The sequence below is a fragment of the Sander lucioperca genome, chromosome 10 (assembly GCF_008315115.2).
Source record: "Sander lucioperca isolate FBNREF2018 chromosome 10, SLUC_FBN_1.2, whole genome shotgun sequence".
NCBI lineage: Eukaryota > Metazoa > Chordata > Actinopteri > Perciformes > Percidae > Sander > Sander lucioperca.
Window position 1 is genome coordinate 38,148,623 of NC_050182.1, and position 17,444 is coordinate 38,166,066.

Genomic DNA, 17,444 nt, shown 5'->3' on the forward strand with positions numbered 1-17,444 from the left:
AACGGATGTCAACTTATTATTAGAGGATCTTTCCGTTTTCCGTGTTATTGTAAGTTAAAGGGTAACTTCATTTTTTTCAACCTGGACCCTATTTTCCTATGTTTTTGTGTCCAAGTGACTGATGGGAACAACAATCTTTGAAATTGGTCCAGTATTAAACGAGATCGCTGCAGTCGGCAGCGGCGAAACAAGCTACAACGTAAATGTCAGACAGGATCCCTAAAGCATGATTTATGCTTCTGTGTTAAATCTACGCCGTGGCTACGTACGTAGCTACGTGAAGACATGGACCCTACGCCATAGTTTGACGTGCACCTCTCGAAAAATGTAACTACACGTCATGGCGACGCACGTCGCTCGGCCGTGGCTTTGTAGCGTTGCATTTCCCCCCGACTCATTTTCTGATTCTCCTTCTCCATAAACAACATGAAATCAAGGAGAGGGTTAACTTTTCCTGCTACAGATTTCCCACCGTGGTCAGAAAGATCAGGGGAGACACTTTGTTTCTCTCACTATGACTCTAGAGTCACTACTCGCTCCGAAGCTAATCGCCATCACTCTACCACACACTTCCCACACACACACACACACACACACACACGTCGGCCCTGCTCTTCTCTTAAAGAGATATTTACAAGTATAAACATCAGGCCACTAACGTTGGCTTTGGCGAAAGCTCTGCGTGGAGCCTTTGTAGAACCATAAATCACGCTTAAGGAGGTTAACCTTTAAGTAAGAGTAAGATTCTTTTTTGTTAAACATGAAACTACCCCAAAATCACTGTCGCCAAACTCACCAGACTCTATTTAAATAAACCCACAAAGCAGCCGGTTACAGCATTTCTCGATCAATATTGGACCAGTTTCAAAGATTTTTGCTCATATCAGTCACCAATGCATAGGAAAATAGGGTCCAGTGCGAAAAAAAACGAAATTACTCTTTAATTGCTGAAATTTGGGGAAATGTTGTACATCTGACTTTTTGAGTGATATTGTTATCATTTCAGATAAACAATCAGCTTGGGGAGTACAATATTATAATTACTGGAAGAATTGGTGACCGAACCTACGAAAATGAAATTTAAGTTGTAATAAACTGTAATTATTCTTAAACACATACAGCACTATGAACAAAATGCTGCTTTTTACCATTTGAAACGGGACAAAATGGTAAAAAGCTTGTTTAGGTTTCAATTATTTATTATTTTTTAAGTATAAGTTTTAGTATGATAGTGAAAGCAAGAACTGTTTTTGGTTTAAAGTTATGTTTTATTATTGGTCAAAAAGTGCATTAAACTTTTGTATTTTCTTGAGAGAACATCACATCCTTTTTTCAAATTGTTTTGACGTTTAATGTCGAATCTATAATGGGGAAAAGAACATTAAAAGATAAATACATCCTGACATTAATTGTTAGTTGCCAATCTAATTTTCAATGCAATTCACCTCTAAGATGCTCTCTTGTTTTATGTCAAGAACAGGTTTTACAGATGTGCCAATACTAAATTTGCTTTCATTTTTTTTTTATTTATTTATTTTGGTGCTGGTTTAATGACTTGTACATTAGTGATACAAGTCATACCAACATATATTACCCTCCAAATGTTTGATCGAAAATGACCAAAACTAAGATGTAATGGGGAGGAGTATTTCACTGCAACTTACTAAGAGGTAAATAAAATAAAAAAGAATTTAGAGGGAGGTAACTACTAGCACTATTTGAGAGTACAGTTATGCGAGTCACAATATCACTAAAAGCCATGTTGCGCCATGTTGCGCCATATTGCGCCATGTTGCGTAGTTTTGCATGATTGGATGCCCATTGCACACACCAGACGTGCCATACAGACATAGTCAAGTACAGTAGCCAGGATGTGCCAATGCAGCCAGCGAATGTGATACAATTTCTGTTTTTTGAAAAGTGGTCTCAATTAGGGTTGGGTATTGTTTGGGTTGTTCCGATACCGGTGCCTAAACAGTGCCTGAACAGACCACAAACTGACGGTTGGTGACATTAAAGAACAGGTTTTTTTATTGCGAAGGCCATATGGACAAATTTAAATGATTTATTTAAATATGATAACAATAACTCATCTCACCAGTCACTAGCTGTTAAACAACAAAAAGAAGAACCACTAGATGGCATTAGGGTACTTTACACAGCTTGAGTTTCTCAAGGTGCATTTGAACGCACCATTAAGTCCTGTTCGGACAACTCTGACTCCGGCAGTGGCCATGGTGTTGTAAAGTGCGGCTAGTCTTCTATGTGTCTTAGCTGCAGACTGTTGAATGTCTCGGTGTTGGAATCCTTTCAAGTGAAATACATCGATACGTTAGACCGTTTAGCTGTCAGCATTTTATCCGTCTTCAAGCCAGCTACTAGCTAACAGTAGGCTAAGGTTACCTGCTGCCAAGTCTAATGTTAACTAGTGTCACGTGCAGTGATGCTTTTGTTGCATGTAACATCATACGTTCATAGCACCAGAAGGCAGCGCAGGCATTTAAGTGGCAGGGAAATATGGCACCGAAATCTGCATTGTCATTCGGTCCGGTAGATACCATCACCGTCGTTTAATCACATTGGCACCTGATTTTGGTACCCAACCCTAATCTTGACATGACATCATGCCGTCACATATTGATATGTTGATGCTGCCTGTGTATGGACTTAAATAGAAAACAGTAGGCACAGGATTTCGATGCAAGTCATACAAGCCAGTGTGTGTTGTCCTAAGGACTGTAGTTTCAAATAAGATGTAATGAGGAGAAGTATTTCACTGAAACACACAGATAGGGAAAGAAAGTAAAAAAATAAAGAGGACGGATGTAACAACTAGCACTATTTGAGAGTACAGTGATGTGAGGAGAGCATAGATTTTGTCGGGACGTGTTTCCCCTACAGAGCTTATTAAAACACACACACACACACACACACACACACACACACACACACACACAAGCACACAAGCACAAACAATCTGCTCACAGTGTAGATCATTACACCCAACAAAGTCCCAGTAAGGATAAACTTCATGGGCAGAAAAATAGCAGGTGCTGCACGGCCGATAGTGAATGTTTAACCCAAGAGGGGTCGAGTCTCCCATAACTGCTTCTGCCCTTGATCAGTGCAGTGATTGGCTGTCGTGACGGATTGTCTGGTTCTTTCATGGGTGAAGGGCCCAATCCCCTGCGAGATAATATTGAGCGTTGGTTTGCCCCACTTCTTGCACATGGTCAGGGCTTGATTTAGACTGGTAGTGATTGTAGCAGACAGGCCCTCAGAAGATTGGGTAGTGTGGACTCACAGAGAACAAGTTGAGTTGAGGAAGACATGCTGAATCGAGCTGAAAAAGTTGGAAACATCCTGTCAAAGGCTTTTAGCAAAATTTTCGTTGCTCTATCTAATGCTCAAAGTGGAGCATGTGTAGGGTTGTGTTTAACTACTTTGGATAAATACAGAGAGAGAGCATGATATGCGCAAGACTTTTTATGTATCACAGCTGTGAGCAGGAAGCTCAGTCAATTCATCCTAGAGTGATATATGGCAACCTTCATAAGACAAAAAGGGTATATCTTTGAGAAATGAACTACTTGACCTTGCTGTGAATGTTTCGCATTTATAGTCACAATGCAGCCCAAGATTTATTAACTGTCAACAGCACAACATGGTTTTCACCCCAGATATGGTAACATGACTTTCCTTGGCAGGTTCTATACATCCCTTCTCTTTATCTCTAAAGCACACGTCTCACATATAACCACGACTTCTGTGTTTGCCAGAGAAGGGATTATGCCTTATTATAAATAAGAAATGTCATGTTAAAGCTCAATGTGTTGTGCAAACAGTCACCTGTCTTCAGAGCAGAAACTAATTCTGTAGCAAACCTTTTTTTCCACTGCAGGACCTTAAAGCTAGGGGTGCGGAAATTGTACTTGTAATTGAACGTGAAGCATTTGCCAGGGAAGCTCTCTGTATTTCTCTGGATACCAGAGTTGGGAAAACACGGACATGTTCAAGTCCTCATTAGTATTTGGGGAGAGGAAGCCATTTGGAGGGAGCCAAATCAGAGGGTTAGAAATTAAACCGAAAATACTACAAAGTGATGCAAGGCACTGGATTTGGTTTTTTAGCCACCGACTGGCAGACCCCCAGTGGAGCCCTGCTTTAGTATATAATGTACTTAGTGTATCTTATGTTTATGTAAATGTGAAATAAAATCAATAACAATAATAGTACTGCTTCTTACAATTTTGTCTGACACATAACCACCTATCTTACTACCAAACAAGTGCATAAAAAGGATGTAGTTGGTCTGGCTTTGCCTTTTATATGGCGTATATCCAAAATATAGTGGAAATGAAAGGAAGAATTTAGGACCGAAGCCTCACAAGGTTCTTAAAAGTTCATGTTATTGGAAGCCTGGGGAATAGGTTGTTAAGTTCTTGCAGTGGAAAAGGATTATAGGTGTCCCCCAGAACTGCAAATGCACAGTATAATTAAGCAATAGCTCATGACAGGCCATGGTATGTTGTGCCCTTTGCACACACCGGACGTGCCATATAGAAATAGTCAAGGTACAGTAACTAGGATGTAACAAAATGCCAAAGCATAATGTTTTACCTTTTACAGTCAAAGTACTTAGCTTAATAACTTATGTTATGTTAATACTTAACATAATAAAAAATAGTGTGGCCAAGACTATTACCTAGTAGCCGAAATCATGTTAATACAAATCGTATCATATTAGCTAGACCGGTGATTCTCAAACTTTGTTCAATAATGTAATAATGTTTTAAGCCACATACCCTCTTACCGGCGTAAAACATTTGTGGTAGAAAAGAAAGTCGATACAAAGATGTACGATACAGTATCCGCAGTGATAGAGTTACTAAACAACATTACGCCAACACTTTTATCCAAAGCGACTTACAGTTGCTATATATATATATATATATATATATATATATATATATATATATGTCAGAGGTCGCACGCCTCTGGAGCAACTAGGGGTTAAGTGTCTTGCTCAGGGACACATTGGTTGGTGTATCGCAGTGGGAATCAAACCCAGAACCCCCACACCTAAGACATGTGTCATATCCATTGCGCCATCACCACCCCAGTTACAGCAACCTTGTAACTGAAAAACATTTATATGCTACATTTCAAATGTTTAGAAACCATCACGTAATTCATTTATTATTATAGTATAATTATTTTAGGAAATATGCATGACATATATTTTAAATTAGCATTTTGCAAAACTGTCACGTTCCTGCATTAATCCAACATTCCCCAAGGGGTACCCGTACCCCCATTTGAGAACCACTAGGCTAGAAAGAAAGCAAAACTAAAAGTACTCTAGTTGCTCGTTTTCTCCCACAGTCCAAAGTATTGAGTCAAAGTATTGTGCAGTGAGTTATTGGTACTAAGAGGTTGTTGTAGTTGTGTTAGTCCTCTAAAGCACTGGGGACCTGTTTCCTGTATGGCTCCCATCGTCCCAGTACATCTTATAAACAGTGTTGGGCAAGTTACTTCCAAAATGTAATACATTATAGATTACTAGTTACTGTCATTTGAGAGTAATTAGTTATATTACAATATTACTGTCTCTGAATTGTAATGCGTTACACTACTTTTGCATTACTTTTGAGTTACTTTCACCAAAATAACAGGGGAAATTTGATTTGGCAGCTAGCTTGTGAATTTCACCACCGGATCAATAAAGTCTCCTCTTTATCCACTTTAATACATCATAGATTATTCATATTTTGTATAATCAATATAAATATACAAAGTAACTAAAGCTATAAAAAATAGATAAGTAAAACGTATAACAGGCAAGTAGGAGAAAATGAAAATACTCAATTAAAAGTACGGCATTGTTGTAAAATGTTTGTTTGTAGCACTTGAATAAGAAATTCATGTTGTTTAGTTTAAAACACTCTAAAGGAAATGTTCAATTATAGCGTGATTAAAACTCACTATTTACATTATTTACAGTACTTGATTTACAGCTGGTTTGTGAAAAGGTAGCCTACACAACCTTATTTAACAGTAATTTAGTTTTACTGCGAACCGTCACAAGAAGTGCTTTTATTTTGAAGTAGGTTACACGGACGTTGTCTGTTGTGTTGTTACTCAGATGAGGCTCAAGTTGTTCACTTTCTTGTTTGTAAAACTGCAACATATTGAACAGTAAATGGTCACAATAAAAGACAAGCGTTTTTGGTCGTCATTCGAAGCGATTCCACTACATGCAGAGTTACTCTCCACGGCTGATAAAATGCAATGATATTTACGTGTAGCAAGCCTCAACATTAATTCCCGACATGTTTATATCTGTCAGCCGCTGACGTACCGTCACCTGTTAGGACATACATGCTGTCCTTACCGTCTCTGGTTCTGGTTCTGACCACGGGAACAGAAACAGGACAGCTCACTTCAACGCAGCGTAATAACTCCTGAAAATAATATCCATCTCGCAAATGTATTTGTCTCTGCAGTCATCTCAACCATCGAATACAGCGACAGGAAAATAATACGGCTTTTTTTTCCTGTGAAAAAATGTGCGGTGTTGGTGAATTCTTTAAAAAAACAATGCACCACTAAATGTTGCGTTAAAATGCGTTGTAACTCGCGTTACTGAGATTGTAACGAGTATAATATTACCGAAATTTAATTAGTAATGCGTTATATTACTGCGTTACAGCAAAAAGGAATACATTACTGTAATTGCGTTACTTTTGTAACGCGTTACTCCCAACACTGCTTATAAAGTATAGTACTATGATAGGCTACAGCTCCCAGCCATCCCAACAAAAGGAGAAAGTAGGTAAAGAAAAGCAATGCTTTGATTTAGGCCCCAGAGGGAAAAAAGTGAATTTAGTAGTGGGAGTGTACTTGATGGGTGGAAAGAGAAAGAGCGCTTTAAATTTCTTGCTAAGTGCCTTGGGACAGACTCTGTAGTGTGTAAAGACCCTGTTTTCTTAATTTGATTGCCTCTAAATGCTTCCTGTGCTTGTGACTTATAGCCTATCTCTCTTCCCTTTTATGTTTGCTGTTGACAGAGAGCTGATCTGGCAGTGGCTCCCCTCGCCATCACATACGTGCGCGAGAAGGTTATCGACTTCTCCAAGCCCTTCATGACGCTGGGTATAAGTATACTGTACCGCAAGCCCAACGGGACCAACCCTGGGGTCTTCTCCTTCCTCAACCCCCTCTCGCCTGATATCTGGATGTATATTCTGCTGGCTTACTTGGGTGTCAGTTGTGTGCTGTTTGTCATAGCCAGGTAACATGTCACTTCCAGTGATCACAGCCTCACACAGTCAGAAACATGCTTAGCTGTCATCGCCCCGCCTCGCCCATCTGACTAACAACAGGCCAATCTCTGTAATTAACGGATCAGCATCCGGAGCACACTGACTCACTGATAGTAAAAACGTACCCCTCAGTGACAGTGCTGACACTAACCAGCAGCCACGGATTAAAACTCAGACTCAACACCATTGCTGTGTAATGTGTTTAATGCAGTTTGACCATGAAAGATGATATAAATATTTGCCTTTTTCACCATTAGACATTTAGAAAGAATACATTTGGTACTTGGCTTAGCTGCGGGGTTACTCCTGGCCTGCTTCTACTCACCCTGGTATCATTAAATCAAACCACAGGATATTCACACACACACAAACACAAACCTTAGACAGAGAAGTTGTAGGCCTATCAGCCGTTGTAAGGGTTGTGTGTATAAGTCTGAGAGAGTGGCAGAAAGGTTGTGCACTCATATGAAGATGTGTGCGGAAGTGTGTGTGTGGGGTGTGTCGAGCTCGGTGTGAACACTGCTGCCCCTCTACCCCCTTTCCCTCACTGTCCCCAGTGTCTCCAGAGTTCATGCTGTCTTTTCTTTTCTCTTGTTTCCTTCACCTTGCTTCAAGCACAACCATGACTCAGAGATAAAAAATGTTTCTTCTTCTGCTGGTTCACAGTCTCCAATTAACTAGAGAAAAAGATTTACAAGTAGCTGGTTAATTTGAGTTTTGAGCTGTCATCTCACCAGATTAGACATTTTGTTGGTAAAGTGGAGTCAAATCTGATTCTAGTCCATGAAACCTTGGTTTAGGATGACAAATGTATTTTTACTTTTTGTTATGACTAACCTTCTCTATTGTAGCAGCTGAGGATATCAAGATATAACCAAATGTATATGTCCAGACTACTTTGCTAGGATTTCAAAGCACACAGAACTGTTAGATGTCAACATCATTCTCATTCCCCATATAACTTTAGATGTGGGGTTATTTTCTGTAGTTGCCTTGGATTAGTTTTCTGCGCCAATGTTCTCTTATAAGTGGGGCTGAGACCTGCAATTTCAGGTCTCTCAGTGCAGTTAATCGGTGCCACCCAAGTTCAAATGGCATTGCACACTTTCAGAGAAACTGAACTCAAGGAGGGAGTGCTGCAAAGTTTAAATACATTGTTCCAAATGTGCTTGCTATGAACATTTATGAAGAAGGACAAGGTTCTAGAACTCATTTGGAGTTGCACTAATGGTGTTGGTGATGGGAAGTTATAGTACATACAATAAGGGCTATGTTCAGTTGGGTTCTGTTAATTTAATTTATACTGTTTATTGATCCCCAGTGGGGAAATTACAATTTACACTCTTTTTGTTAGAAATCACTACCTGAAATACACACACATGCTCAGGACCTATTCATGCACAAATGGAGAGTGGGCTGCCAGTGCTGGACCAGCGCCCTGAGCGGTTGGGGGGGGTACGGTGCCTTGCTCAAGAGCACCTGGAGTTGAACTGGCATCTCTCCAGCTACCAATACACACTCTGTACTTTGGTCCGTAATGGGACTTGAACCAGCGACCCTCCGGTTCCCAACCCAAGTCCCTACGGACTGAGCTACTGCCACCCTGTTGAGGGTAAGTGTAGTATGGGTAGGGTTGGGTATCGTTCGGATTTTTTTCTGATACTGGTGCTAAAACGATACTTTTAAAGCGTGTAACGGTGCCTGAACCGACACTTTTTTTTTTTTTTTTAAAAGATTCTTTTTTTGGGCATTTTCGGCCTTTATTTTTGACAGGACAGATGAAGACTTGAAAGGGGAAAAGAGGGGGAATGACATGCAGCAAAGGGCCGCAGGTCGGAGTCGAACCCATGGCCGGTGCATCGACGAGTAAACCTCTATATATGGGCGCCTGCTCTACCAACTGAGATATCTGGGTGCCCTGAACCGACACTTTTAAAAAGATTTTTTTTTTTTTAACGGCAGTCGGTGACATTTAAGAACGGCTGCTTGTTTATTGCTAAGGCCATCAAAATCTAATAACAATAACTTATAACAATAACTTATTTCACCAGTAAATTGCTGGTAAACGACAAAAACAACCATTAGATGGGAAAATCGTATTTGCATTAACTATCAATGCACCACGAGGCTGGCGAGGCGAGAGAACATACCGTCTGTGTGGTTTTCCCGACAACGGCAGCTGCAGACTGTTGTACATCCCGCTGTTGGGATCCTCTACAGCAGAGCTCTTCAACAGGGGGTCCGGGACCCCTGGGGGGTCCTCAGAGTCACTGAAGGGGGGGCCTCCAAATTATAGTTCTTTTTTCAAATTAAAATATCTTAACATGAATCCAACATATTATATCATATAATAATGACATTTTTGCTCTGCTGGTTTCACTGAGACTTATCGTGACCTAACCCTAACCATATTGTAAGTAAATCTTGCATAGACTGGTAGGTGTTGTATCTAAAACGGACACAAGCAGCTCTGCGTTACGTTATTTGCTTTTGTGTTCATCTACTCCACAGTTTATTGTGGTGATGCAGCTGACATCAACAAAGCTTTGGCTGGTGAAATGATACAACAAATTATTTGCATTGGCTGTCTTTCCTTTTTTAAGTGTCTTTGCTCAGACAAATCCTTTCAGTTGATGAAACCAGACCAGTGTTTTCTCACGCTCGGTTGATCGCGGGGCTCTTGCTTGTTCGCTGCCATTTGAAGCATGGTGAAGCAAAAAAAGAGAAAGAAAAGTTCATGTTAACTCTAAAACTTTTGGGAGACATCGGTTCTCTTGCGGCCGTGACCCGACAGTTTTACAGTTAACGCACATATGTTTTTCCGATGTTACTGGCAATATGATCACACAAGAGAATAAAAAGCGGCAACTGTCATCTAAGTTGGCTCAGAATATGCACCTATCTGTATTTAATATCATAATAAGTAAGTGCTTGGGTAAGTGTACAAATTCCCCCCTTACTTTATTCCTTCTTTTCTCCTCTATACACAAATGCATGCTGGGCTACAGTTGCATGTTTTTTTTTCTGTATAGTGTAGCACATAACAGTCTCACAAAATTTCATGAAATGAGAAGTCTAAAAGGCAGATTACGTAATGTGAACAGAGATGCGGATATAACGTCCCTCTACCATGACAGGATTTTGTGACAATTTTTATATGTTTATAAAATTTCAGGCGTTGGGGAAAAGTGTCTGTGCAGTTGAACTGTCATAGGAGTGTACATATATTCTAACTTTCCTCCCCCTGTGGCATGTAGCCATACAGATAGTTTTGATTGAGATTTTGGTTCCTTAGCTCCAACACAATGGAGGGGAATGGAATTTAGTTTACAGTGCTCACCACAGAAATTCAACAGGCATATGCCTTGCCAGAAAGAGTGTCCCTGTTGTTATAGATCATCCACAGACCTAGCTGTCAGCAGTTTTTACTGAAGCTACCTTCTACAGAAGAAATAGTCTTTGTTTAAACTAAAAATATCTGTGAAAATCCAGAGATAGATATCTTAAAACCATCTTTAAAAATAAAAATAACTTTCACACAGGCCACAGACCCAGTGTTTGTGTCACGTTACAAATCTGTAAACGGTAACTTTACTTAACAAATGGAACTAAGTCATGTTCTGTGTCACGTAGGTAATTACGCTATGTACGAACGCATGGAAGTGAAGTAACTAGGGCTAAACAATTTGGAGAAAAAATCTAATTGCGATTTTCCTGCCACATATTGCTATTACGATTCAATTTACGATTTTCTTTTAGCTACATATTGCACCTTCTACGATCATGTTAAATAAAGTAATAAAAAATAAATGAAAGATCCACTTGAAAATAGGACATTTCTGTAAACAATCTGTGATATGTAACATGATTCCAGCATTTATCTTATGAAAAAAACAGTAAATATAATAATGAAGAGGAATAAAAAATGTGAAATCAAGTGTTACACCAAACATTCAACTAAATATTTCAAATTCGATTAATCGTGGTTTTCTTCTTCAATCTGATTTATCGTTCAGCCCTAAGAGTGACTTAACTAATGTACTGACTTTAACCCAAACCAAGATCTTTTCCTAAACCTAAGTAGTTTTTAGCCTAAACCTAACCACACTGCGACCATTCCACATCGTTAACAATAAAACAGTAACAGTTACATTTAGATAAGAGGACAGAAAACGCTCCTGTGGGTCATATTTCCTGCCACCTCTAGGGGGCGCTGATTTATGAAACACTCCTATGGGTCGTATTCGAGGGTAGAAACAACCGATCTATATGGTCGTATGGTTTGGAAGACGTTTGGCTATTATAAATAGCCTAAATTTGGCTACTTATAAATACAACCTTTTGGTTTTAACAAGATTTTTTTTCCAACAAGTCACCTAAACTGAATGACCAAATATGGAATTTTTCATTGCCATACAAAATGACATATATATTTGTGTTTTCTTATCTGATGCCCTACGGCAAGAAAAGTGCCCTCTAAACCCTTATAAATCAGTTAAAGATATATTTCTTTATCCGTCAATGCTTTGGTAAAAGTTTGATTAGGTTTAGGCACAAGAACTACTTGGATACGGTTAGGGTCAGATCTAGGGATAGAGTTAGGGTTCAACATCATTATCTACTTGGAAAATTTTGGTTTGGGTTCAAAACTGCTTAATTCAGGTCAATGTTATGGTTAAAAGAAGAACTGGTAGGTTTCTTATTCACGTGGACATAAGACGTTGCATCTTACTTAGATGTAAACATACAAGTAGGTCGTTTTTAGGCATTTGCATAAAACATTGGATGCTATCATTTTCTTGGAACAATCTCTGCTTATTCTACACACCCCATACATAGCCTTATTTATCCAATGTCCTCCACTTAATCCTTTCATGGTGGCGAAATGTTTTTCCTTCACAGTCTGTTCACATACATCATTTGTATGTTAAGAAGTCACACTCATTTCACAAAAGTTTGTGAGACCAAACTGTCTAGCAAATTGACAGGCAATACCGGTTTAGATTTAGTTCCACTGTGCATTTATATACTGTTTAATATATGTGTGTGTACACATTACACATTTTATCTATGTATGCTTGTGTTTGTGCGGTACTGTGTGACTGTTTGTATGAATGAGAGAGTGACAGTGACTGAACTCTAGGACTGACACACACAGTGCTAGAGTTAGAGCAGCTTCTCTTTGCCATGGATAGGCCTATTCTACATGTGTGCACAGCTAAAACCACATGGCTACTCTGTTGTACTGTCACCTGCCCTGATATCTCCAGTTACTGATGTTAATGTCACCAGTTGCTATTGCTTTTTATGTTCCCTCTAATGACATAGCACTGCTGCTACTTATGGCAGAGGTGATGAAAAAAAACATGTGCATTATCACCTTGTTACACTTTGGGGAATCACATTCCGGACATCCTACACGTCAAGCGAACTTTCTTAAATAAGCAAGAAGCAGAGGTTAAGCTTAGTGACTGTAGTCGATCGGAACGTTTGTCTTTCTCTAAATAACGATGACTCATGATATTGGCATCTAGTTTTCACCTGTCTTTCTCAAAATTTGAATATTTCTCTGTGTGCAAGTCTTTATTTCCTTACATCAAAGTGCAATATGTCTTTGAATGAAAGTACGTGCTCATATTAAAGGCACAGCCTCATCATGTTAAAATTCTCCTCTGAATCCCATGCAAACCTCTAATTATATATATTATAATTATTATAGATATTCTGGATACACTCTTTTTCTCAAAATCTAAGATTCTGAAAACAACTGGGGTACTGAGTCTTAATAAGTCAAGAACATGTTAACAGTTCTAATTGAATTGGACCTTAAAAGAAATAAGTTCTCCTTAAATACATACTTTGTAACTAAATACATACAACTAGAAGGGAATGTACTCGGACAGTGCAGATTCAGATGGATTCTTCATTGGCCCATGGTACAACCTTCCACCAAGTTTCATGAAAATCGGGCCGGTAGATATTCTGTAATTCCTCTGACAGATAAACAATTAAACAAACCAAACTGATAACACAACCTCCTTGGTGGAAGTATTAAATTAGTGTCGGGTAGGGATCTGCAAATACAGTACCATGTACAGTGTACCAGAGTTAACGAACCCAACTTGTACATTGGTTGAACCTTAAAGAATGTTGCCGGTGTTAAGCCAATGAACAACAAATGATTTAGCTTGCACTCTTCATTATTAACGTTTTCCAAGGCACACCATCATGTTTTATGTTTTTTAATGTTCTCTGCCTACCTTCCAGGCAGCTATTAATTTTGTATTAATTATTGTCTGTACAGAATGGAAATCACCATATACTGTAAAGACACTGAATCTGCTTAAGAGTGCTGCTAACTCTTTGACTCTTTGACCTGAGAATATATTTTACTTTTTCTGCATCTTTCATTAGACTTTTGGTGTGACCTGTTCAAAGATCATAACAATAGATGGAACAATATAACAATCTAAAATACTTCAACAGTCAGTGTAAGGTGTACTGTTCTGGTCCTTAATTGCTCACTGCAGAATTTATAACATCAGTCAAAAGCTCATTTGTAGACATATAAAGTCTATCATCCTGTGACGCTGTTGATTCATGTCCCCTGACATTGGCATTATCAGGTGTTAACATCGCTGGTGGTTTCTGCTTGGTGACCCTGTCCCTGTAGAAAGATAAAAGCCTCACATTGTTTCTGCGCTGTGGGTGAATTCCTCGCCTTTTTTTTCTTCGTCCGCGCTTATCTCTGCACTGACCTTGCTCAAAGTTTCTCCCTCTGCAGCACAGATTATCTGAGATAATGTAAGGACAGTGTAATTGGATCAAAATGACAGCAAGCGGGGCCAAGCAGTGCTACAGTGAGAGACAGGTTAAGCTGTTGTCTCCTGTAAACGGCATTGGTTTAGCATTCCCTGACCCATCCAGCAGCAGCAGCAGCAGTCTAGCCAGCCACTCCCATGATCTAGCACGGTGCTGACAACTTTGCTCGTCCATGTTCATGGCGAGCGGTAATTGGCTTTTCACGATGCGATTGGAGGAAACACACTCAGAGACCTCTGCGCAAGGGATTGGGGTCACATATTCACATATGCCACGGCAAGGGCGCAGTTCAGCTGAACTCAATTTGGCATTGCAAATTGACAAGCAAGCAAATCTGGGGCAAATTGAGTGAGCGGATGGATTGATTTAAGGCCAAGGATTCTCTTAAAGCAGAAATAAGGGGGACATTCAGAGGTCCTTGAGCACTGCACAATATCCTCCTGTGAGTGTTGTAGGGGTGGAAAAGAACACCACTGCTAGCCCATTAGTCAATGACAGAGTACAGTTATGATGCTGTCATGTTATCGATACAGCCATACATCTTCATATAGAGTCGCGTATTACAGTATTCGACCCGTACTACTGTATTATAACCAGAGGACAATGGATCCAAACTTTCGACACACGGCGGTGTGGCACTTTGATCTGCATTATCCTCCATCAACTCGAGGTTATCGTTCTTGACTTCCAGCGCAGTAAGTCTACATTATGCATTGCAATTTGATTAGTCAAACCCTTGTGTCTGTTAAACAGCTTGAGTCAAGATAGGGCCCCGGTTTCCCCCTCTACACCAGCACACACCAAATCAGGTCAGAATGCTTAATTGTAGACCAATCAACCTTTACTAATGTAATGTCACTTTTATTTGATATGAATAAATGAGAAATCTCTGCTTGAGGAGTGTGTCGAGTGAGGGAGGGGGGAGCGCCGGGGCCGGCGTGGGCATGATGGGAATGAACCGCTTGATCTGCTGAATATTAATGCTCCTCTAAGATTATAAGGATTATTAGTTCTTTTCTCGGCTGACAATGGAGTTATTTTCAGACCCCATCGATTAAATTACTGAGGGAACTGCCTTTGATATGAGCACTCCCACATGAGGAGCCACCTTTGGAATATGAGTGGTGTGAAATCGAGCAAGTATAGTATCTTTTTTAATTCAAAAGCACACAAGAGAGATTTAGATGAGCAGTCATTTCTCAGGCTTTATTTTGACTAATAGATTATTCCATAAATAAAATGCTAATCATCATTTTACAATAATTCATGTAATAAACTCTTAACGTACTAATCCAGTTAACAATCTGAGGTATGTACATGAAGACATAGAAATGCTTCTTGATTTGGGAAGTGTCCTCGGGCATGATTTGCAGTGTCTCATCCCTGGACATGCCTATGTAACCCTTTGTTTTCTCTCTCCTGTCTCCCCAGGTAGGATGACAACTCTCGGTCTCTTTTATTGTTTACTCTTGTGTCTTTATGCAACTGCAGTAAACATATATATGTGTGTTTGTGTTTTCTGTTAATTGTCACAGGTTTAGTCCCTACGAGTGGTATAACCCCCACCCTTGCAACCCCGACTCGGATGTAGTGGAAAACAATTTCACCCTGCTAAATAGTTTCTGGTTTGGAGTTGGAGCTCTCATGCAGCAAGGTAGACGCCTCTGCCTGCCCCCCTTTTTTTAGCACATGTCCCACTTTTTGCTGGGGGTCAACCTTGCTCTTTGACCAGGCCCGTGACCATGCATGGGGGCCTCTGTGCATGATGCGAGATGCTTCACAGGTAGAGTCCAGCAGGATGGACTAAGTGTGGGATTTGAGTGATGTAATCAATGACTAAGGATGGTATTCCTGCACGCTCCCCTTCCCCATGCTTCCTAACTCCTTCCCCCACCTTTTCACAGCCATCGGAACAGGTAAGTGGACCCACCCACAATACCTGAGATGAATCAAATGAGTGAGATTGAATGAGAATGTGAACTCAGCAGCTTACCCTGCCTGTTTAGTTTCCTTCTGCCAAACCAATGCCATATCTTCTCAACTAGTTTAGTAGTTAGTAAAGTTTAACAGAAAATGGAATGTTATCACTGTAATAATGTTGTAGCTTATATCGTTTAGAAGGCATGTCACAGTGGGAGAAGTGTTGGATTTTTTTTAAATTTGCATTTCCTCCGAGGCAATTGACAATGCAACATTATTATTATTTTTTTTATTATTTTATTATTTTAGGTAGTGATGATTGTAGGGCCTTGGAAGCATGATATATAAGTCTGTGTGTGTCCTTGCATCTAAACAGTGCAATGGAGCACACAAAGAACTAGCTGCTATAGTCAATGCTGCTTTACAGGGTCAGTTGACCCGAATCACAAGAAATAAATGCTTTAAAAAATCTCCCTTACCTCTAGTGGTATCCAGCCATGAAGATTGGGTTTGGATTTTATATGTCCAGGTTTTGAATATCTGTCTCTGGCATTTCTGCCTCCACCTTAAAACAATGGAGGTGGATGGAATTTCATTTGTGGTACTCACAGTATTGAAATATATATATATATATATATATATATATATATATATAAAACCAAAAAAACGCCATAGTCATTTCAATTTTAAAGGTCCTATGACATGCTGCTTTGTGGATGCTTTTATATAGGCCTTAGTGGTCCCCTAATACTGTATCTGAAGTCTCTTTTATATAGACCTTAGTGGTCTCCTAATACTGTATCTGAAGTCTCTTTTATATAGACCTTAGTGGTCCCCTAATACTGTATCTGAAGTCTCTTTTATATAGACCTTAGTGGTCCCCTAATACTGTATCTGAAGTCTCTTTTATATAGACCTTAGTGGTCCCCTAATACTGTATCTGAAGTCTCTTTTATATAGGCCTTAGTGGTCCCCTAATACTGTATCTGAAGTCTCTTTTATATAGACCTTAGTGGTCCCCTAATACTGTATCTGAAGTCTCTTTCCCGAAATTCAGCCTTGGTGCAGAATTACAGCCACTAGAGCCAGTCCCACAATGAGCTTTCCTTAGTATGTGCCATTTCTGTGTCTGTAGCTTTAAATGCTAATGAGAAGGAGAGAGGGGGGCCAAGGTGGAGGGTGGGGGTGTGGCCTTGACCAACTGCCATGCTTCAATTGTTTGCAAGCCATGATGTCTCTCTCTTTCTCATGGGTGGGCCAAATTCTCTGGGCGGGCAAAGCAGAGAAAGGGGAGGTAACCTTCCTCCTTATGATGACATAAAGGGAAGATTCCAGATCGGCCCATCTGAGCTTTCATTTTCTCAAAGGCAGAGCAGG

The 17,444-nt window shown here is 39.8% G+C and overlaps 1 protein-coding gene across 2 annotated transcripts in view; it reads left to right on the forward strand.

Moving 5' to 3' along the window:
- Positions 1-17,444, forward strand: part of grik2 (glutamate receptor, ionotropic, kainate 2) — a 299,478-nt gene that overhangs the window by 210,448 nt on the left and 71,586 nt on the right. For both annotated transcript variants that reach the window (XM_036005960.1, XM_036005961.1), the window contains exons 12-13: positions 7,071-7,294; positions 15,683-15,801. In XM_036005960.1, the coding sequence (XP_035861853.1) occupies positions 7,071-7,294; positions 15,683-15,801 (343 nt within the window). The remainder of the gene's footprint in view (positions 1-7,070; positions 7,295-15,682; positions 15,802-17,444) is intronic.